The 22,642-nt window shown below is 49.5% G+C and overlaps 1 protein-coding gene across 4 annotated transcripts in view; it reads left to right on the top strand.

Annotated features, from left to right (window-relative positions):
• Positions 1-22,642, top strand: part of SH3PXD2A (SH3 and PX domains 2A) — a 269,372-nt gene that overhangs the window by 133,673 nt on the left and 113,057 nt on the right. Inside the window, exon 1 of one of the 4 annotated variants that reach the window (XM_075423673.1) lies at positions 5,508-5,526. The exons of the other annotated variants lie outside the window; for them this stretch is intronic. Within the exon in view, the coding sequence (XP_075279788.1) occupies positions 5,525-5,526 (2 nt within the window). The 5' untranslated portion in view covers positions 5,508-5,524. Of the gene's footprint in view, positions 1-5,507; positions 5,527-22,642 lie in introns of those variants that run through there. 4 annotated transcript variants of the gene reach the window in all.

The following is a 22,642-nucleotide window of genomic DNA, read 5'->3' as shown; positions in this document are numbered from 1 at the left end:
GTATTCATGTGTATGTTTGTTTGATGGGAATGAAAAATTCTGGAGAGGGCTGGTATATAAAGGAGGTTCATTCATCGGTAACCCCCTCTGCAAATCATGTTAACTCTTCTCTCTTGCCTGGAGATGACATGTGTGGAATACGTGTACAGAAGGTTTGGGGCCAACACAACAAATTTAACTTGAATTAAGTCACCAGCTTTCAAGGAATGAGGGTAGGTAACATCTATTCTTGGAGACTCCTAAACACAGACATCACGCTGCAAAACCATCAGAGAGGCTCAACTGGCCTGAACGTTTAAAGGTTTTATATAGCACATAATTTGTGTGTGCCCTGAATGCTCTTTTTATGCATTTATTTTTACTAATATTTCATAAAGAAAAACAAAAAAGGGCTTGAAAGCAATTAGGTCTGTATCTTCATTGATATCTTTGTGGGGACCTTTTAATTGTGTAGCTGTAAAACTGACGGAGCAACAAAACAGTCTCCATAAGGAAATGCAGCCACTCTGAGACAAAGCAATAAGCAGGCTATGCAGAATACCTTGCTGTGGCTGTATTTGCTGTCAGATCCTGTCAGATACCATTTTCACTGTGGTTTGTTCACTTCAGCTAGCACTTGCTCCATCACCAGAGGGAATTCAGCCGACAAACAGGGTTTGCCAGGTCTCACTCCAGTATAAAGGTCTCGGTCATTGTGTGTGTTGTAGGCAATAGACGTGTTGTCTCCTAGTTTACATACATACATAAATCTTCTATTCTACCAGACATTTTTAAATTGTGCTTTGTTCTTATCTCTTGCTTTCTTTCTCCTTTCTTACCATGCCTGACTGCATCAGCTTCTCTGCCTCATATTGGCTTATCTTTTCTTGTGCCATTTTCAACTGTCCCTGGGTTTTTCCATTCTCCTTGCATCCCTTGGATATTGTTTGCTTCCCTGTCAATGTGTTCTGTCCTTCTTTCCCCAGCATTTCTGTACTCATTTCTATTTCTCCCACTTGTACTCTGTACATTGGGTTTATTTGCTGTCTGATGAATTTCTTTCATCACTTTCTCTCTTTCCCCTATCTTTTCATCCCCCATCCCACACAAGAGATAACAGAGGGATAATAGGAGTGTTGTGGACACATGCAAGATCCTGAGGCTGAGGACAAGCGTGCCCTCGCTGCCTTGCAGAAGTTGCCTGAGTGCTGGATTTGCTGCTAGCATAGACTACAGCCAGGACAAGCCAGTCTGGGGCCGTAACAGAAACTGGGAGTAAACCCTGGGCCACACATGCGTTGCGCTCAGGGCAAGGGTCTACCATCACCCATGTTAGTGGCCCTGATAACTAACCCTCAGCAGTACAGGGAAACCTGCTCTTTTGCCCCACTGAAGGCAACTTGTTTCAGGAGGAGCGATGCAAACGTAATTTGGCAGAAATAAAATCATCAAGGTCTTGTGCTGGTTTGTAACCTGTAATTTTTGTAGAAGTTGTCTCTGTGGTCTGCCAAACAGAAATTTGTCATCTCTGGCCTGAAGTTACCGGGTAATTAATCTTCTGTGGCGGATAAGGCAGGCTGGGTTTTCAGTCTGCAGGCATGGAGAGCCATGCACAGCACTGCTAAACCTTTTCTCTCTCCCCTACTTCTTCATTTTCCCATGACCTTCAGAAAAAAAAAATCCGCACTTCATAGGTCTTTTTTTTTCTAAATCACACTTTATGGAACACAGTTTTAATACCGTACGGTGCGTGTTTAATGATGTCCATATGGGTTTGTGGGTACAGGAATTAAATACATAACGGTTCACGATGACATAACACGGAAATGCAACTCCCGCAGTGCTGGTGTGTAGGCTGTAAAGGGTTATTAATAAAAATGAAGGTTTTAAATAGAAAACAAGCTTAGCAGCACCGTTTTGGCCTCAGGCCCATCTCTGAGTGATGGAAAAAAAAGAGGCTGGAATATATGGTCTTTCCTCAGTACATGAAAATAAATACATTTTACCGCCATCCCCTGCTAAATGTTTCAGAGAGAAAGCTGCAGGCCTGATGCATGGCATCTCTCTTCAATCAGAGCCTGAGCTCAGGGAGGTCTGGAGGGGATATTTCAGCAGGGTGCAGAACACATCAAACAAATACTAAGGGGGAGATTGATGCCTTAGATTATTAAAATGGGGTAAGGCCACAATGTTTTGATTGGCAAAACTTTTCAACAGTTGGACATTAGTGTTTCAGAAGAGCAAACTGCTCTGTTTGTGGGTGAGCCAGGAAAATAACAACTCACACAGTTTGGGGGAATGACCTCAAGGAAATCCCATCCCATCTTGTAACCAGAGTTGCTGCATCAGTAAGCCAAGGAAATTACATAACGCGCCTATTAATACTATAGACAAACAAAAGCAAGTCTACTCTTCTGTGTTCAGCCTTGTTCTATCTGCAGTTGCCCCAAACCTTCTGTTTTAACTCATCAGAATAAATGAGACAGCGGTGGATGATGTGCTGAGCATCTCCCTCTGAAGATTCTGTATCTGAGACATCACTCACTGATTTTGCACTGGTTGTTAGTGACAGTAGCTCTATGGGCAGCACCAACACAAATGGAATGTGGCCCTTCTCTTGGCTGGTTCTTTACCCAACGTTTTTGCTGGAGTCGGAGATGGTCCCAGCACAAAGCATGTAGATCTAAACACACCCAGACTAACTCTAGAGTACATGGATTGGGATTTTCCACATTGTGAACCTGTCTAAATTAGCTCCAGTTTGCAGTCCAGGACAAGGTTAATGCTTCACAGCAGTTGCATGACGGTCAGGACGTGCCAGAACCAAAAGTGATCCTGCCCTGGTTTTCGTGTTGTGAAATCCCAGTGCTCCCAGCTGTGTCCCTCTGCTCCTCCTGCAGTCCCTGCTCTGTTTGCTCACGTCTTTCAGCTCCAGCACTCACCTCAGCCCGTCCTTGCACCTTGGGATCCCGGCAGATGGCTTTCCCCAGCAGACAGCCATGGAGGATGCAGTGGGAACGCAGGAAGAATTAGACTTTCCTGCTTTATCTGGTGCTGTCTGGGGTAAATTCCCACCGTCTGCTAGTTTCTCAGTGCCTCCAACCGTTGTTTATTTCGAGACACAGATGTTCTTAGCTAGTGGCTTCTGTCCAACCACCAGATACTTCAGCAGAGGAGAACTCGGCCCATTATATGGATTTGCAATTCATGCTGAATACATGACGTCGCGTTTTTTTCCACCTGACTGTAGCCAGGACAGTGAACAGAAATGTGGGAACGTGGGACAAAATACTCTCCCTGTGTGCTCAGTCCTGTGCTGCTGTGTTCACCCTCCAGCCCCCTGGCTCGAAACCAAGATCCTCCTCTAAAAATTGGTCAGAAAAACTACTCCCTGCTCTTGTTCTGCCGGAGGGATGGCTGGGCTCTGTCACACATGGCATGCTTCCACCCCTGCTCCCACATTCCAGGTCATCTCAGGCACAGCTAAAGCTTTTGGAAAGTGGTGCTATGTCTGTTTTCCCAAATTTCTTTATGCTGACAGATGTCAGTTGTTTATTTTCTGAAACTGGTCTTTTCAAAAATAGGTATTGTGTACCTTTAAATAGTGCAAACCACATGGGAATGGGATTATTTTTGTCCCTAGCTTCCTATAATCTATCTTTTTTCTTTTTTTAGTGAAACCAAAATCTTCCCAGGGATTGCTCCTAAGAATAATACTGAAAAGCAAGTATCATGTAAGTCATACAGTAGTGGTAATGGCAATAGTACTGCATTGCCCTTCTATAGAGCTACCTCACCATAGACCTCGGGGTACAGCCCAAACATGAACCCGCTCTCTCAGCTTGACTGTGAAATACAAGTTTTATTTTAGAACTAGGGAAGCAAAAGTACAAAAGTGGTTTTGAAAGGTCACCAAGGCTGGAACAGGAGCCAGAAGGTCTGAATTTTAGCTCCATGTTGTGACTCGCAACATACTTTCCATTATTTGCCTTTGCGAACACTGCTAGCACACCAATACTTTGGCTTGCTGATAACACAACTCCCCAGATCTGCAGGACTGGGTCAGCTTCCGTATCAATTTTTAGAAAATGTTGTATTTGAGGAAAATGAGGCAAAGGATAATTGAACAGACTTGCCCTAGGTTACAGTGGGACTAGAAATCAGGATGCTGTTAAATTCTCTGTTTCAACCACTGGCCCCCCAGTCTTCCAAACAAACACACTCATCCCTTGCTTGTAAGCATGTGAAAAGGGATTTTTAGCTCAAGATCGACCTCACCCTGTTGTCTTCCTGCCCTGAACTGTGGTGGAGTACCTCATCTAAAATCACCCTCCTGAGATGAACATCAGATACCTGTGCAGAAGAGACACAAAGGCCAGTCCACACTTCTTCATACGCCGGGACAGCATGGCGAGCAGAGTGGGCTGTAGCTGTGATGCAGATGAAGCAGCCACTTCCGTGCACAGCCTCTTCTCCATGGCCGTTCTGGAAAGGATCAGTGTGAGCATGGAGGAAGCAAGGAGGGCTGATGGTTTCTTGGGTCTCCCTCTTCTTCCTCAACCAGATCTCTGTAAGTACTGGGAGCACAGTCTTCTGTAGAAAAATAAATTGCTCAGGAGCCTACACTCTGTTTCAGCTCCCGGCACATCACTCATTTTTGGGCTGCAGATTCAGCTCCCTGTGACACTTGGCCAGATTATTCCATCTGCAAGTCCTTGTCCAGAGTCAGCGCTGGGTGCCTTTTGATGTCTTCTGCTCTCCGCATCAGCTGCCTCCTTTACCTGCGTCCTGTGTGTCCCTTACTGCGGCCCTTGCCGATGGCAGCTTGTGTTGGAGATGCCCCAGCCCCACGGGGCTGTCTGCGCAGGGAGCAGCCCGGCAGCTGTGGAGTTTGGAGCTTGAGCAGAGCTTTTCTGGTCCGAATTACCTTCCCAAGCGGGTGGAAGGGGGTTGTGTCAAAAGTGCATTGTCCTTCCCACTGGCTTTGTTCTCTCCCTGCCTGTTCCGTCCTGTGTTTCCCATCCCTAACTCTTGTGCCTGTTGACTTGTGAGCTAACACGAGCACATCTGTCTCGGATAGACCTTTAACTGCCTGACCTCCCCCTTAGGAGCTAACAAGACTTCCCATTGGTGTGCACGCCGTTACCCACGCCATCCTGGCCCTTGCTTTGATGCATCTTTTCCTCCCGTAGGACCCTTTACTACTCTGTGCCTCCTCACTAGATTTTGTGGTCACCAAATGTGTGGTCTTTCCAGCAATTCATACCGTGCAGCAGTCTGACCGGAGGCCCCTGCTCTGTCCTCTTCTGCGACCACTGATGCTGAAGATAGACCTTGTCCTACGCAAAGCTGTCCCTGAGCGTGCCTGTGCCAGGGGGTGAGAGAATGCGCCGTTGCATGTAGCTTTTGTTCTCAGTGCACAGCCCACCTCCCGGAGCAGCAGATAAACACAAACAGCCTTTCTGTGCCATTTAATCAGCAAAGCGGAGCAGTGCTTCTGAGCTGGTTCTTTTAACAGCAAGGGCATCTTCACGTCCTGAGCCTCATGTAAGTAAATCTGTCGTCACACTGTAGTCTTTCTTTTGTATAACTTTGTGTAGCAGCTCGTCTTAAACTCATGAAGACATTTTTCTGGGAAGTTACGTGTGGGAGGTGGGCAACTCCTTCCATGTATTGCCAGATAATCCTTTATCATAACAAATGAGGCAGGTTTCTCAAAAGCAGTATCTTGTGCTCTTCTTTTATCTCTTTGCTTTTTGGTTTAAGTCTGGAGGTGAGGTTCTGTCCTGGATGCGTTTTAGACAAAACGCAGAGCGAGGACTCCGGGCTTCTGTCTTGAGCGCTGGGTGTTCATGACTGTACTAAATCCTGCTCGTGCAGTATCTTTGCAAACTGGAAGGGGCTGTAGGTATGCAAAATATGGGTTGAGCCATGAATGTGATTAAGTGTAGAGGAGGAAAAAAATGTGTCACAGAATGCCCAAGAAATCAGGAAACTGGAACTCTTTGAACTGTTCTTCATCATGGGAAATAGAGGAACTTTTGCATCCTGATGGTGCCTGGCTCTCCCACTATGCCAAAGTGCTTTGTACAAATGAAAGCTCAAGGGTTTTGCAAGTTTTGCAGATTCCTGGGACAAAATGTTTTGCGCCCCTTGGGATCTGTCATCATTTCACACCTCTTCTGTTGAGCCATCACCCCACCCCTTCTCCAGCCTGGTAGGTGGCACAGGAGAGATCACATCATCCCTGTGGAGGAAAATTAGCATCTTGAAGTTTGGCAAAGCACAACTCTCTTTCTGCAGCAGGGCACATCTCCCCTTTAATGGAAATTGTCTAAATCTTTCCGTCTTTCCCTCTTTCTCAGTTTTACTGGGTGCTCTGGGGTGAAGTTTTGTCATGCTACATTTGTTTCTCCTTGCCAAGACCTTCTCTGCAACCTTGATTTAAACTAAGTCAAATCAGGCACAGTGGAAGGCCATCATATTGCAGTGCCGGGGATGGGCTTTGGGAGCTGTTTATCTTTTTTCCAAGGATAACAGCACATTCGTGTGCGTGTTGTGTATATGTCTTGGGCTTACACAAAAACTTAAGGATCTGATTCTGGTGGGTCATGCTGGCAGGTCTCCAAACCCCATAAATCTGGTCACTCTGCGTTTCCAAATGTTTATTGTGCTGTTTAAGCTTTTATGGGCTCTTGTGCATATTACATATGGTCTGAATAAATGTAATGCAGTATTACTGTGCTTAGCTGAGATGCAGAAGAGCCTCCAAGGGGATCATTAGAGCTGGGGCAGCCGTTGCTGGCGTTTGGAGATTAATTTCTTGGTTCAGCTTTCCAGGGTTGGTGGCTTCAGCCCTATTCTGTTTTTCAAATGCCACTTGATCTGAGGTCACAGGGGTGGAAATAAGAAGCAAAGAGTTGCAATTTCTTGGATTCAGTCCAGGATTCTTGCAGCGCCTGTCCCCCTTCTGATACTCTTAAGAAAAAGGGACAGATTTTGCATGTGTTTGCAGTATTTCCTTTGTGCTGCTGCTGTGGCAAGGTCTGCTCTGATGCCAGTGCGACTCAGGAGAAACCTTTACAGAACCAGTGGATGCATAGCGGGGCAAAAGTCTCCTGCATCACTGTAAGTGAGCAAACACCTACAGACTCGAGCTAAAAGCCAAGGCTGCATCGCTCCTTCAGACAGATGGCAAAGAGGATACTCCCTGCCCCTCCAAGCCCACAGCTCCTCTTTGATCGTGGAGATCAAACATGAGCCAGCCAGGCTCCAGCTGGTGGGAGCAGAGGCAGAAACAGGCACGTAGAGAGCTTGTGTTTGAGGGACGGCGGTGTGAGAGTGGTACCCAGCCCAGACACCTCTCCGTCTCGTGCTGGTTGTAGCCCCGGCAGCGTGCAGGGAGCCTACGTGCTGCTGGGAGAGTGCCACAGTCCCGCTGCTTTGCATCCCTACTCTCTTCTGTTCCAACTGGAGTGAGGAAAGAAATTGCAGATAAAAAACAGCCAGGCTCTAGCCAGCCCTAACAGCTGTAAAAGCAGCCAAGCCAAGACTTGGGACCTTCAGAGAATACGCTGCAGTTCGGTCGTGGGCTTTCCTTCACTTGGCTGATTGGCCTTTTGCTCCAACCTCTCCTAACAGTGCCATCACTTCAGTTCCACCACTAACGGCCCTGGAAAAATACGGACTTTCTGTTGAACTTGCAGCCAGCACTGCGTTTGTTTAGCCTGGGCTTTCTGCTCCCTTGCCCCCGCCCTTTCTGTCTATTCAGATGGCAGGTTTTGGGGCAGAAACAAGCAGGTTGTGTTTCTGCAGCAGACATGCAGGCCCCCGTTTGGGTTAGCCATTAGGTCTGGTGTATCAGATACCACCAATAATTGCTCTCTGCTGGGGGACCTGCTGAAATAGTGGAGACTTCACAGAGGCACGGAAGAGGGATGGAGGAGGCAGATGGAGACGGGACTGGGAGGAATGGGAGAAGGCTCAGGAGTACTGGGAATACAAGGCTGTCCTTTGCCTGTGGAGAGCGGAATTTGACACTGTAAAATCTGATTGCTTTTTATTTCGTAGTTTGTTTTTTTTGTTGAGACTAAAATTCAGATAACCTCTCTGTGTCAGGTCAAATGTTGCACCAGTGTAAAAATAGCTAAAAAAGAAAGAAGTGGAGAAAATGTGCATTTGCAGCCGGAGCTGGAGTGCTCCTGGCTGTAAAAATGGATGGTTTTCTCTTCCTTCCCCATTCCTTCAGGCTGAGGATTAAAATGTGAGTTACTGCTGGCTATGCTGAGGTAGGAGCAAAACCTCAGGTGACCACTGCGACTGTATTTAGAGAATTCCTTTTGCTCAGTACCAGGTGCTGGATGCCACATGCAGGCAGAAGGAGTGACAGCGCATACTGCACCCCACTTGGGTGTGGAAGTGTTAATGTTTTAGACCATGAGCGTCAGGAGCACGGGGACACTGAGTGGTATCGCAGTGTTTTGACACTTAAAAGGAGGAGGGGAAGGAAAGAGGGCATCTGCTGGGCTTGGCAGAACCTTTTGAACCGTTTTTTTCCGGATAGAGGTTTTTCCTGTGACCTCTGAAACCTGAATACATTTGGTGCAAGGTCATTTATGGAAGAAATCTCTTCTGCTGCGCTCTCCTCTCTTTGACCTTGAGGCTATTAACATCTCTTCAGTCAAACGGAGACACGGGAAGGATAAATGTAAACAACGGGTAGCACTAACACTCTGCTTGTGAAGGGCTACAGCTTGTGTGATACCAACAGCTTCGCTTCACCCTGAAGTGAAGTTGAATCAGGGAAATAATAATAGGAAATAATAGGAAAATAATAATAATAATTTTCCCTGTGCCATGCTGCGAGGACTTCCCTTGGGCTGCAGTGATGGAGAGGCTGTGAACCACCTCCCCACAGGGCAACAGCAAAGCCCAGCACTTGGGGAAGATCTTCAACAAACTCTTTGTCCTTGCTGCGAGGGCGGCCGCGTGGTGTTTGGCACAGCGAGCAACCTCTCAGGGGTCGTGTAATGTTACAGGGCAGACACCATGTGCTGTGATGCTGTTGATGTCAGCTGAGTTACCCTGAGGATACATCAGTCCCTAGGTTTTTTTGGAGGCAGGGGGTGAGGCAGTTTGTTACTCAGCTTTGCATCACACTGCGGCGTGCATCCTCCTTTCCGCTGCTGCACTTCTGGTGTTACCGGTGCTGCTCTGACCTGCAGGAAGGGTTTGAACCTGCCTGTGCAGAGCTCTCAGAAACAGAGGCATTGCAAAGTGCTGACTTGGCAGCTCAGAAGCCTCCTCCCTGCCCTCGCTCAGCCCGGTGACTCCTCAGCAGGCTGTTCCCATTAAAAGCTAAGGTGCTACTTCCATCTCCGTGTGCAGCTGCTCCCCAGAACCTATAAGTGACCCTGCTTTTTCTGGAAGGGAAAAAAATAACCGTGACCGTGAGCAGAGAGACTGAGGTGAGTGTTGTCTGAAGCTGAGGTGGGCTCAGGAAATGTGGGATCACAGCACCAGATTTTGCCACCGGAGCTGATACTTGAGAACAGGTTTTAGGGAGACCCATTTGTTGGATGGATTGTTCCCAGGTTTGGAAAGTCAGTAGTTCTGAAAATGGAGAGCAAGTCCCAGAGTCCTGGAGTGTTGCAGCCACTTGGTCAACTACTATATGAAGGCCTTTAAAAGTGTGTTGCTAATGGGAAAGGCCACCCAGGGTTTCTTCGCTTCAGGATGTAAGGCCTTGAATAGAGCCCAGAGTGTGTGACACCGTGCAGACCTGGGGGAACCTTGAACAAATTCAGTATTTTAAATATCTGGGACTTGCCTATCTGTAAAATTAAGAGAGTAGGCTAAATTCATGCAATGTTCCTGAAAGTAATGGCCTTTACTGGGAGCCCACCTGGCTAATTGGCTCCCTCAGGGCTTGGAGGTTCTGGCAGGGGAAGTGCCAAATGCGTGGCAAGTGCCATTATTGTCATAGGGTTTGTTGGCATCTTCCTGTTGCCTGCGATTTCTGTCCGTGCCGATCATCCGTGCTGCCAAGTAGGCATCGTACTACGTCTCGAGTGTGTCTGAGAGCAAGGGAGCGGGTGGAGGGGAAGTGGCACAGAGAGGGCTTTTTGCTGGAATGACCCATCAGTTTCCCTTTCCCTGCCCCTCTGTCAAACAGCCTCGGTGTGTGATGCTGAAACCTGAGGCTGGGAGGGACGTGCTGCTGCTCCAGCTGCCCAGGTTCGCATCGGTCCTGGGGGAAGGCAGGGGTGAGGGCAGAGGGTCTGAATGTAAGCATGCAGCGTGTTCCCTTAAGCTGCTTCCAGTTGCTCTTCGGCTGCTTCAAGCCCTGTATTCCTTTATTCTCATTTGAAGAGGTTCATCCCCAACCACTCGTTTCTGCCAGCTTCTTCCTTCTCTTCACTGGGGTGAAGCTCCTCAGCTGCCTACATGAGAAGAAATGGAAATGTTAATTTGCTGCTTCCAGCATGGAGAGGACAGGAGGGAGCATCAGAGGATGCAGAGGACCCACTTTGCAGGGAGACGCGCTTGGAGAGGAGCTCTTGAAGTGGGGGAGAAGCTGGTTTTTCCAGCAGAGTCCTTCTGTGTCCAGCGCGGGCGGCTCCGGGTCTCCCACCTCTTCCCCTCCCATGCTGGGTGTTGAATCAGCTGTCTGGGCGGCCCCACACAGCGCAGGGGACAAATCCTCTGGCAGAAGGGTGGGGAAAGGGAACAAATAAAGGATTTATAGTGAGGATGGTTTGTTTGTTCGCAGAGAGCCTGCCGCAGGCTTGTGCTCGAAAGGGAAACCAAACCGCCGGAGCTGCTCTTAGGCTTTTGTCCCCATAAGCGCTTTGCTGGCAGGTCCCAGGCTAGGGAGAGGGTGGCAGGGGCTGCCTGCTCCTGCGTGCCTTCATCGTCTGCACGTCCCAGGGCTGCAGCGAGAAGGGAGGAGGTGGGAAACGGGGTGACAAGAACAAACTTCCTGCAGCGGAGCTGAGCGCGACGGCCGGTTCTTATCACGAGAGAACAGCCCTGACGGGGCAGCCGGAGGGGAGCCCATCCCGCTCTCCTGAGCCTCCTGCCCTGCTCGCCCTGCAGCTCGCCCGCAGCACAGCAGCCTCACTGGCGGCAGCGTGCAGCCCTGACAGCTTTGCCTGCAGATAACCCGCACATCCCAGAAAGACAAGGGCTGGTGGCTTGGCAGCGCCGAGGGGAACGCCGTCCAAGCCACATGAGAGGGAGAGGCAAGTTAGCACCAGGATGCCTAGCAGCATGGCTGCCCGTGCAGCGGCTCCCGCTGCTGCAGGTTTTGTCTTGGGAAGGCTGAGCTGCGCCCGACGGGGAGCTCGTCGGGCTGCGTGTGCTGTGGCGAGCAGCTTTGCCTCCTGCCTGGGCTCTGTCCGCCGCACACCAGCCAGGTTTCGGCTCATGGCAGCTTCTTGGGCAGGATCCCGCTCTCCTCTGAAAACCAGAGACCAGTGCGTAGGGCCTAATCCAAAGGCCCTATCCAAATTTCATCTCAACACACTTCAGTCCTCATTCATCTCTTCAGTGTGAGGTGGAAGGAGATGGGAGAGCAAGCACGTGTCCCTTCGTCCTCTCTGCCTGAGGGGCAATTTACACGGGAGCTGAGTAGCTAACCATGCTGGCCAGGAAGTCCCCACTGAAGGCAGAGCAGTCCCTGCATTGCTCTAGTCTAGGGATGGACCCCCAAAAGCCTCCTTAGCTCTAAAAGCAGAGCACAGTGCCGCAGGTGGAGTGTGCAGCAGCAACCTTGGTGTGAGAGTGCCAGCACCTGGGCAAGGTGGTGGTGGCACCGCCTGCACGTCGCTGCTCCCCAAGCCTGAGGAGCGGTGGAGTGTCCGTAGGTCCTCTCCTCTGAACCTTACTGGCTGAAGATGGCTCTTGAATCCAAGTCCTGTAACATTTACTGAACTAATACCACTTGAAGACAAATGCCGTGATACGTTCTAATGTGTCTCAGCCACTGCCATTGGGTCCCCCCTTGGTGAACACCTTGTCCCTTGTATTGCCTTTTTTTTATTGTCTCCTCATTCCATCAGTTGTTCTTGTCAGTGGTGACACAACTCATTTGGTCTCCTGGCAGATCCAGTGTAGGGCCACCCACGGGCACTGCTCATCAGCCTGAGGTGTGGGTGGGCTGAGGTGTCCTCCAGGATCAGTGTCAGGAGAGGGTTGATCTCGTGAGTGCTGCTGCAGGGAGGACTCGTGAGGAGAGCAGCTTGAAGATCAAGAGGGTGAGGGCTGTGTCCTTGGAGACCAAGTGCCAAGGGATGGATTGCACCCCTTATGCTGACAGGAGGACTCCCCAGTAGGGAGCAAACAGCTTCCTTTCCCAGCCTTCCATGAGCTCGTGTTCAGCATGTCCTGTCCTTCATCTTGCAGACCACATTGAGACTGCGGTGAAATGGAGTTGGTGTCCAGCATCTCCCTCCCGTCGCTGGCGTCTGTTTTACAAAGAGCTTCCTCTGGGAGAGGCCACTTCACTCTGACATCCCGTTCTTCACTAACAGTGGCTGGCACAGCAAACCGAGTTCTCAGCAGGGCGGGCACGGCTTCACCTGCCCAGTGTCCTTCCCTTCCCAGAAAGGCAGGAGAGGGACTTCTCAGCACACTTCATCATGCTGGAGGGCAGCTAGGGACGTTAGCAGGCACACCCTTGTCCACAAAATGCTCTGTGTTCAACATTGCCCCAGCGGGCAGAGATTTCTGGCTGGTTTTCACACAGAACTTAGATGAATGTCTGTTACATGTCAAAAGCAGGGAGAGTTGATACAGGGAATGATATTTGCTCTTGTGTGCCTGTGCATATACATGTAGATGTGTACAGTCCTCCGACCACAGCCGTAGCTCACCGTCCCTATGTCTGACTTTCTATTTAATAATGAATGGCAAAGCTCACGCTTCACGGGCAGCCTGCAGGTCAGCCTGGCCAAAAAACCTCACCAATGAGACACGCAAACTTAACATTTTTAAGCTTTGGACTCGGTGGGTTTTTGCAGAGCTCTCCCACCTCCTCGCAAAGCCGGATTCACTGCACAGCTCCTTGCAGCCTGTATAAATAGCTCCACTTGGCGACAGGGGCTGGGGCATGGGAAAGCCCTGCGTGACGGGCTCTGCAGGCAGCTGCTGCCACGGCGTGGGCAGAGGATGCTTTACACGCGGTCACCGTGCGGCGAGAGGCACGGGGGAAAACGCCTTCGGCTGGCGTGGGTGTTGGACACGGCGGCGTGTGCGCTCTGCTCCCTCGGGGATGCGCCCTGCCTCGCCCCCTCGCCGTGCGCGACTGGCGGAGCCGACTTTCCCTTGGCTCTGGCGTCTCAGAGAGCAGGAATTCCTCTAGGCAACTGCGGGAAAACTGCGACATGTTGCTATGAACAGATATGAAATAGCTTTTCCACCTGGCTGCTTATTAGGTGTTACAGCCCTATCTTTTTCCGTTGGTCTTATGATAGTCGTTTTTTTTTGTATTTAGTAACGTTGCATCTGAAACTTGGCGAGGGAATGGGGAAGAAGCAGACTTGCAGTCTTGGACATTAATACTAACGACTCCAGAACCACACCTGGATCAGACGCTTGTAAGCATATGGAAGAGAGTTGAAGATTATCTAATTGTCTCGTTAATACTTGGTACCGGACTGAATCATCTCCCCATTCCTGGGAAGCTGTGCTGATCACCAGGCTCTCCTTCCTCCCGCTCCACTAAGGTAGAGAGCCGACTTGGAAAGGGAAACCTCTCTGATCCCCAGCTTTGGCTGTGCTGGAGCCCTCGGCGGGGTTTCAGTGTGGAAGGTGTCACTGGCTTGCTCGCGTTTTTGGCTGTGAAAGTCAGACTGACAACTCTTCTTACAGCCAGATTTCACGCGTGATCCTGTTAGGGGAGTTGTCAGCACCTAATCTGGGTGTTTGCTGTCATCCAAATAGTATTGCCAGTGCACTGCATGTGCAGCCTGACACACTGTGTAGTAATCCAGGTTTTGGCTTGCTTGCTTGACCCACGAAGGATTAAACCCCACCCCACATCTGCTGGGGCTCCCTTGGGCTGCTGCTCAATCGCATTGGTGCTTCTTAGCAAAGCTCAGAGAAGGTCTTTCTGTCCGCAGCTTCCCAGGCACAGCTCTTCCCTAGGTGGCAGGGACTACTCCTGCTTGTCCTGTATGCTTCCCATCCGTCCACCCATCCATCCGTCTATCCGTCCGCCCATCCATCCATCCCTCTCTCCACAGCACAGTGGTACCTGCAGACCACAGACAGTCCTTGCGGGAATCTGGCAGCCCGCAGCTGATCACCTCTTAGCCAGGCTGGATTGTTGCCTGCCAGGCCCTGCTCCTGCCTTGCAATGGGACGAACAACTGTCCACGTTGCTGCTTTTAACCTGGAGTGGGGAGCAGGTTGGAAACACAAAACCTTTTGAAAAATGGTGAAACAAGGACAGATTTCCAATCAAAGCCCTCCAAAAGCTGCTCTGAAGGAAAATTGCTCTTCATTTGCAGGTGAAATGGAAGACTCAGTGCAAGGGCAGGAGTGGTGCAGAATAAAGATTTAAGCAATCAAGTAAAGGAAAAAATGACTGCTCCTGGGAGAAGGGGAGAGGGGCCTGGGACCTCTTTAAACTGATTTAATCAAGCAATTTCTGATGTTTTACAGTTGCAAGCAAACGTCTGACCCAGAACCGGGCAATTTGCAAGCCACAGAGTTATGAACTGTTGGTAAAGTGGTCTTAAGAGGAAAATACATTTGCAATTATGAACTGAAAAACCTGAGCAACATCTCTCGAGGTTTTACAGCCATGTCCAGCTGCTGTTGGGAGACTCAGGGTCTCTGCCCTTCTCACGGCCTCCCACCAGTCACCAGCGCCTGGAGCAGTTCCCAGCTGAGCCCCCTCCGGCAGCAGCTGCCTCGGCCACGGGGTCCCTCCTTGCAGGGCTTGGGCAAGGTTCAGCCTTACCCTGTGCAGGTGGTTCAGTGACCTGGGAAGGGAGGAGACGCTGGGAACAGCCCCAGCAATGGAGATGCTGACCCAGCTTGCGGTTCCATGGGCTGCCCAGGCTCTGATTTAAGCCAGCTGCCTGTCGTCCCCCGGGCCTGGAAAGAGAAATTGCCTGAAAGCTTCTGAGAAGAGGCACCAGTCTTCGTCCAGTTACTTGAATCCATTAAATGTGTACCAACTGGTTTGTTCTCATAAGTGCCGAGCATTCCTGGCTGTGGCAGGGGCTCCCCTTGCTGCGGTGCCAGCTTCCAATGGGATGTGCCTGGGCTAATTGTTTCTGGATTTGGCCAAGTGGAGTTTCTCTTCTGGGAAACTAGCTGGTTTTGTGCCCATGGTATTTGCCGAGTGCTGACAAAACCCCCTTGCTTCGCATTGCTGCCTGCCTGCTTAAGGTGCCGTTCCCTGGAGATGCGCTTTTTCCCTTTCAAGGCTTTTGATGTCTTTCCCCGTGTTAGAAAATTCAAAAAGGCAGCATGTGAAGCTGGCTGGGGCCAGTGAGTGTTGCTGGGGGCAGCAGCTTTGATCCTTGGTGGGAGTTTTGCAATAAACTTGATCATGCATTTTTCATCATTTGCTCTGCGTGCGTGCTTGCGTGTGTGTGCGCGCTCCTTGCCAGGGGTACAGGCACTGATCCTGAACTGCACTCAGCACAGGGATGAAACCCACTGGTAGGGTAAAACCCCCCGCTGACCCAAACCCTTTGCATCCCCAGGGTAACTCCGCCTCAAGTTACCCTACATGAAATTTGACCCTGCCATCTGATGGCTAGGGAGCTGCTCCCGTCTTTAATCTCTCTGACAGTGCCTAGTCAGAGCTTTCTGAAGAATTTTGTTGGTCTTTTCTTCCATATAAGCATTAGTTTTCTTTATCTGGAGATTTGTACTGCTATCATCTGACCTATTTACTTGGAAGCCTATGAGGAGGGCTTGAGTTGGAAGAGAGCTAAGTTTGTGATCCAAATACGAGTCTTTCAGTGTTAATTGTATTAGCATTCATAATTGTATGCACATTTCTAAACTGTCATGATTGCCACATCCTTTTAAAACATGGGGCAAGACATCAAAAGGGTTATGTATGCTCAGAGATCAGAAGAGAAGCAAGAAATTAATTTGCCTGATACCTTCAAAACTATGATGTAAGCTGGTTTTCCCCCGTTATATCAAAAGTGACATAGGGAAAATGAGTCTGGAATTAGGCTTTTAAAGCTCGTTAGCCTTCAAGATGTAATTAGCAGGAAGCAGGCTGTTTGATGGGGCTTCGAGGTGCCCTGCACCTGCCGTCGCTGTGGGGCAGGCAGCAGCTCTGCGTAGCCAGCGTGGTGGGAGCCTCGTCAGACGGGGCTGCAGCAAGACTCATGGGATGAATGGGAGGAAAGGGTTAAGAAGTCCTGAATTCAGATTCTTTCTCTGCTGCAGATTTGCTTTACAGGAGCTGCGTTGTCTCCCTGTGCATGGCTTAGTCTGTATTTGAGCTCTCAGGCCGACTCCCAGTAGAGGATACCTGTGGCTGATGGGTTACGCAGCAATTCTGTGCTCTCTAATTCACACTTTCTAAAGTCCTGCTGGTGACACGGTAACATCATTCAGTCTGTGCTATGGAAATACATATTTTATGAACATGAAATATATGGACATATGTGCATGCTCCATTCCTGGTCCTGCCAGCTGCATGTATCTATATACATGTGTATTTTCAGGTATTGCCAGTTTTGCCATGGTGTGATCAAGCATATTGAGGCGAATACATTTGACCTACAGACCTTTTGGAAGGCAGATGATTTTTGCAGTTACAGTGCCCTGCATATCCAGGGATATTGGCAAAAGAGGTTTTCAGGGCAAGGGAAATGAAAGTGTTGCCTGTAATAGAATTGCGAACCTTTTCGTTCCCAGAATGCTTCCCACCCGCTGAACCCACCGTGCCTTGCACATGCTCTGTGCATGGTGGTGGATCGAGTCTGGTGGAGGCGACAGCAGGGACTTCTTGGTCCTGGCTGGAGAGCGTTTATTCACAGCCCTGTGCCAGCCACAGCCTGGCATCTTTCATGTAGGGGCTGTCACTTTTGTTCTTTGTCTGTGTAAATCCTGGCGGAGCGGGTGTCACTTCACGGCTGGTGCCCACACAGATGTTGCCACAGTGCACGTAGGAACTGGTGGTGCCTGGCCTCCACTGGAGCGAGAAGCATGGCCTCGGAGAGCTGTCCGCTGGGCTCTGACCAACGCAAACTGGCCTCTTTCTCCCCTGCTCTCGGCAGACAGCAAAGTGGGAACAGAGCAATGCGATAAGGGGTTGTTTATTATGGAAACATGCCACTTTTAATAGATTTACAAGCAGCTTTTTGGAGCTCCTGATTGCTCTGTATTTTTGTTTTTAGTCCGTTACTCATCTTGATACATCGTTGGTATATGTCTAACCATGGCAGTAAAGATGCCAGCAGGGACATAATGGGGCCAAAGCATGGGAGATAGAAAGCAGCTGGCAGGCGGCTTTTCTTCCAGGGGTTTGAGGAGTACCAGCAGGCTGTGTCAGCCCGGCAGCGACTGTTTCTCGGTGACTGACTTTACAGTCAGACTATTTTGTCGTTCCTTCAAGGCCCCGTGGTTTAGTGGCTGCACAGATGGTTGTGTTGGGTTTAGAGCAAAGTGAAATAACACTAGTTCCTCCCATCCTCTGCTGCCTCACCCTGAGAAATCAGCAGCCTCTTTTGGGAGCTACTAGTCAAAATCCCAGACCCGAACACCTCCGGACTTTCAGCAAAGTTTGAAACCAGTTCAGGAGCTGAATTTCAAGTCTGCTTTTCCTGTGCCAAAACCCTCAGAGCTGAATACCTGGGAACTGTGGAGCTGGGTTAACTCATGGACCAAATACACGCTGAGCTTTTCGTTGTCGACCTCTAATGCATCAGCTCTCCCAAAATAATATGTCTAGCATGGTTCATACCACAATCGCTGCTGTAATCACCGCTGAAACCTGGATAGGTTAGAATTCCATATGTGAATCTGCGTCTGGGTGAATTTGGCAGCCAAAAGCAGTCCCCAAAAGGCAGTTTCTTCCTATCAAATCATCTGCCAATTTTTACAGTTTTGATTTATGCTTTTTAAGGTTTCTGAGCTCTTTGCTGAGAGAGTTGAAGGCCATCTCCACTGGTGCTGATACTGAATAAGCCACCTCAGGAGCAAGACTGGCTTCCAGATCACAGAGTAGCTGGGAACTTATATCTTTTACATGTGAGATTTCTCTGCCTGTCTCATTTGTCTCCTGCACTTCCTCAGCTCAAACAAGTGCTTCCAATTACGGAAAAGTGTACGAGACATACAGCAGTCACGGTTAGGTTTTGTGCACTGTAGTTTTAAGGGGGGATGTACAAAAGTTGCGCTTGTACCTGCTCCTTTACCTGCTGCTTCAACCTAGGGTAGAAAAGAAATGTGCCATGTGGGTACGTAACCCTCTTGGTTTCTCTAATTATACTTGCTTTTGGGGTTGGGGGGGGGGGGGGGTTGGTATTTTTTTTATATACCCCCAAAAGAGGAAGTTAATTAGGCCAGTTGGAAGTATACGATGGCTGTTTTGTGTGGGGGAAACCAGACCAGGTGAGCAGGTCTTGGAATTGCTTTGACAGTAGACGAGAGCATGGAGTAGGAGATCAACAAGAGGGTAGTTAGTTTAGTTAGAAATACTGGCTGAGCGTAGTAGTCTGGAAAGTAGATCATCTTTCTGAAAGGCACAAAGAAGAAAAATAATGGCTTCAGATTCATCCCTTGTGTAATTCTTTTGAAGTTGGTAGCTTACACCAGGATGATTTAGCCCCATTAATTTTAATGGGTCACCGCGGTGTCCCAAGAGTTGCTTTTTGCTGTGCTCCATTCTGAGGCGGAGATAAAGCAGAGCCTCGGTGTCTGGGCTTGAACCCAAACTTGGTGTCCCCATAGAGCTGGCTTGGGCCCGGCCACGTTGTGGCTGACTCCAGTTGGAGAGGGAAAAGGATGCAGGAGATGATGATGTGTCTGAGCCTGTCCTGTGATGGCTGGGTGCTGCCAGGACTCTGTCGTGAGCCATAACCTGCCTGAAAAGCGATACCTGGTCTGAAAACCAAGGACAGCCAGGCTAAGAGAGCTCGCTGGAGTTAACCCCGACCCTCACCCTGATGGGGGTCTGCTGATCCAAAGCGATTAACACACGGAGAGACAAGGAGGTGTGGAGCAGTGTGTCGAAGAAAGGAACCTGAGATCGAGCAGAAACCGGCTCCACATGAGCCCCGGTGGGACTCTGGGCAGAGACCGAAGGTCAGTGCCCTCGACACAGGGCAGGGTCTCAGGGGTGTGGCCAGGGACAGGGATAAAGCGTGTTTACCACCTATCAATCAAAGCCAGCCGGTCATAGCAGGAGTCGGCTGCGCGTAGTTAAAAAACCCATGTGTCACAGCAGGGAAAATGCAATCTGCTGCCAGGAGGGGGAATGCGTGTTTGTCACCGGTTGTCAAACAGCTGAAAACGTGGCGGCGGACATGGCTGTAGTGCTCAGGCAGAAACAGCGATCGTGCCCCAGCCTCGCCAGGCAGCAGCATGTCATGGGCTATGTTTGGCCCCTGCTCCTCGGGGACCTCAGAGCCCGCCTTGCACCTCAGCTCACCTTTTTCTGCATGCCTCTCCGCATGTGCCTTGCTCCGAGGGACATTTGTAGGAGAACAGGATTACTGTCCTGTTTTGAGGGTTGCATAGCTTTCACCTGACTCCCTGTCCTTCATTTTGCAATCATTTTCGAGCCGTGCTGAAGTATTGACCAGACAACGGGAAATGAGCTGGGAGGAGCAGATGGACCATAATGAAATGAAGCACTGAATCTTCATGCAAATGTTCCTAGCAATACGGAGGAGGGGGAAGCCCCGTTTGGTGAAGGCTGGGTGTAAAGTCAGTCCTAAGCAGCCTGCTTTTGTCAAGGCGTCAGCTGCTCTTTAGCATCTTGCAGAAGGAAGGGAAGACGAGCATCACTGTGTCTCTGGGTGTTTACCTCTTGACAGACTTGACATGACTGCGTAGTGGGTCCAGGGAGAGGGTGCAGACGTGGGTCCCAGTAGGGAAGGACACACCACGTCTTGCGATAAAAGCTGCTCAGTAGATTCAGTGGCTTAACTTCTGATACTTCCATTTAATCTCATTGGTCTATAGTCTTTTCCCAATCACATGTTGTAAGGCAAAATCTGTTAAATCACAGCTAAAGCAGATCAGCAAATCTATCTGGATTGGCAAACTGATCTGTAAAATGCTTTATAAAATAAAGATGCATCTTGCCTTGAATTATATCTTCTGCAAAAGCAGAAGGGAGAGGAGCTCAGCTCTGGTCCTGCACTTGGGTCTCAATAACTGCATGCAACCCTACAGGCTTGGGGAGGAGTGGCTGGAAAGCTGCCCAGCGGAAAAGGACCTGGGGGAGCTGGTCGACAGCCAGCTGAACATGAGCCAGCAGTGTGCCCAGGTGGCCAAGAAGGTCAATGGCATCCTGGCTTGTATCAGGAATAGGGTGGCCAGCAGGAGTAGAGCAGTCGTCGTGTCCCTGTACTCAGCACTGGTGAGGCCGCACCTCGAATACTGTGCTCAGTTTTGGGCCCCTCACTACAGGGACATTGAGTTGCTGGAGCATGTCCAGAGAAGGGCAACAAAGCTGGTGAGGGTCTAGAGCACAAGTCCTATGAGGAGCGGCTGAGGGAGCTGGGGCTATTTAGTCTGGAGAAGAGGAGGCTGAGGTGAGACCTTATTTCTCTCTACAACTACCTGAAAGGAGGTTGTAGCGAGGTGGGGGTTGGTCTCTTCTCCCAAGTAATTAGCGATGAGGGAAAACGGCCTCAAGTTGCACCAGAGGAAGTTTAGATTGGATATTGGGAAAAAAATTCTTCACTGAAAGGGTTGTCAAGCATTGGAACAGGCTGCCCAGTGAAGTGGTTGGAATCACCATCCCTGGAGGCATTTAAAAGGTGTGTAGATGTGGCACTTAGGGACATGGTTTAGTGGTGGACTTGGGAGTGTTAGGTTAATGGTTGGACTTGATGATCTTAAAGATCCTTTCCAGCCTAAATGATTCTATGATTCTATGAATACCGAAGGTTGTTCTTGCAAGCATGTGGGCCTTGGATAGACCATGTGTGCTGGTACACAGCATATCACAGTGTAATATTTACATGTGAATGCACCCTGTATATGTGTCTCTCTTTTGGAGGGACAAGTGTCAGGTTTAAAGGGTGAAACTCAATTTGCCTAAGCCAAAAATATGGTTGCAATTCACCCCAAGGGCTGGAACGAGTGCTGCTGCCACTCCGTGGCACCCAAGGAGGAATTTCAACCATGCCTGTGCAAAGACAGGTGGAAGAGTCCCAGCAAAACCTCGTTTCTCTCTCAGGTTATTTTAAGAAACCACAGCAATTCCCTTTACATCACACTGGCCTGTCTGCATGGTCCTTGTACAGCCTTTTCAAGGGTAGCGCAGGCTGGCAGCATGAGGGAGTCCGAGTGCCACAGGATTCTCCAGGAAATTAAGCCTTTTTCATAGCAAATGAAGTGACTGAAAAGTGCAGGTGCTGCTGAAATCCTGATCCGTGAGCAGCATCGCCAGCTGAAGTCTGCACTGCAATGTGTTAGTACAGTTTGCTACCATACCTCTGAGCTCCTGCGATCGCCTCCTCAGAGCATCCTACCTATGGACAATCCGGCATTATTCCCCCAGATTATGTACCTAATAATTTTAAGTTAGGGGGAGCTCTGAAAAAAATGGAAACTTTATTGACAGGAGATACTAAATACACTGAGAAAAGTATTCGTTACTGCTCACACTCTCTACTCAATGTTAACTGTGAACAGACCGCAGCAGGTGTGGAGGGATGTGATACAGGCTTGGAAACCCTGGAGCGAGCCAAGGGAAGGCCTGTGAGAAGAAGAGGAAAATGCAACACGATGATGAAATGCAAATATTTCTGCGACTGGGTTGAAGTGCAGGATCGGGGGCCATCCAGCTGTCCATTGGCCATTTTCAGCCAAAAGACAACAGAAGGCAATGGATGATCTCACCCTGCTCCTCTTAAATCGACAAATCTCCTCCACAGTTGCTTAAATATCAGTTTTACTAAGGTTGTTTTTCGCCAGCTGTTTGGGAAAGCCTGATGTGGGCTGAACGTTTGCTTCTCTCCTCTCGCTGCTTCCTCGTAACGCAGGAAACCGCTCGGGTGGTTCAGATGGCCGCGGGTGGGAGGTGGGACAGCCTGGACGTGTTTCAGAGGTCTGAAAGTGTGTCGGCAGAAAAACTCTCAGCATGAGGCCAGCTTTTGGGAAGATAGCGCTGACGTACGGCTTGCGGGGATCAAAGCCCAGGAGAAGCTCAAACAGGGCTGTCTTTGAAATGCTGGATCCTGCAGATATAATGTGGTCGTTTTATCTGACCTGTGAACATCTCTGACAAGGCATCAGGTCGTTAGTCTTGTGCTTGTTATTGTAACATTTGCTGGAATGAAACACTGGCATTTTTAAATCACATCTATCAAAGCATATTGTAAATTGTAAGCAGTTTCTTTTCCTTTGTTTGAGTGTATCCCTGTACCAAATCATTCAGTGCTCATATCTTCTAAATTGGGCGTGACATTACCAGTGAAAAGCTGTGACTGAGCATAAAATA

Source organism: Opisthocomus hoazin, chromosome 6 (assembly GCF_030867145.1).
Source record: "Opisthocomus hoazin isolate bOpiHoa1 chromosome 6, bOpiHoa1.hap1, whole genome shotgun sequence".
Taxonomy (NCBI): domain Eukaryota; kingdom Metazoa; phylum Chordata; class Aves; order Opisthocomiformes; family Opisthocomidae; genus Opisthocomus; species Opisthocomus hoazin.
The sequence above is the reverse complement of the archived record's forward strand: the minus strand, read 5'-3'. Positions and strand labels throughout refer to the sequence as shown.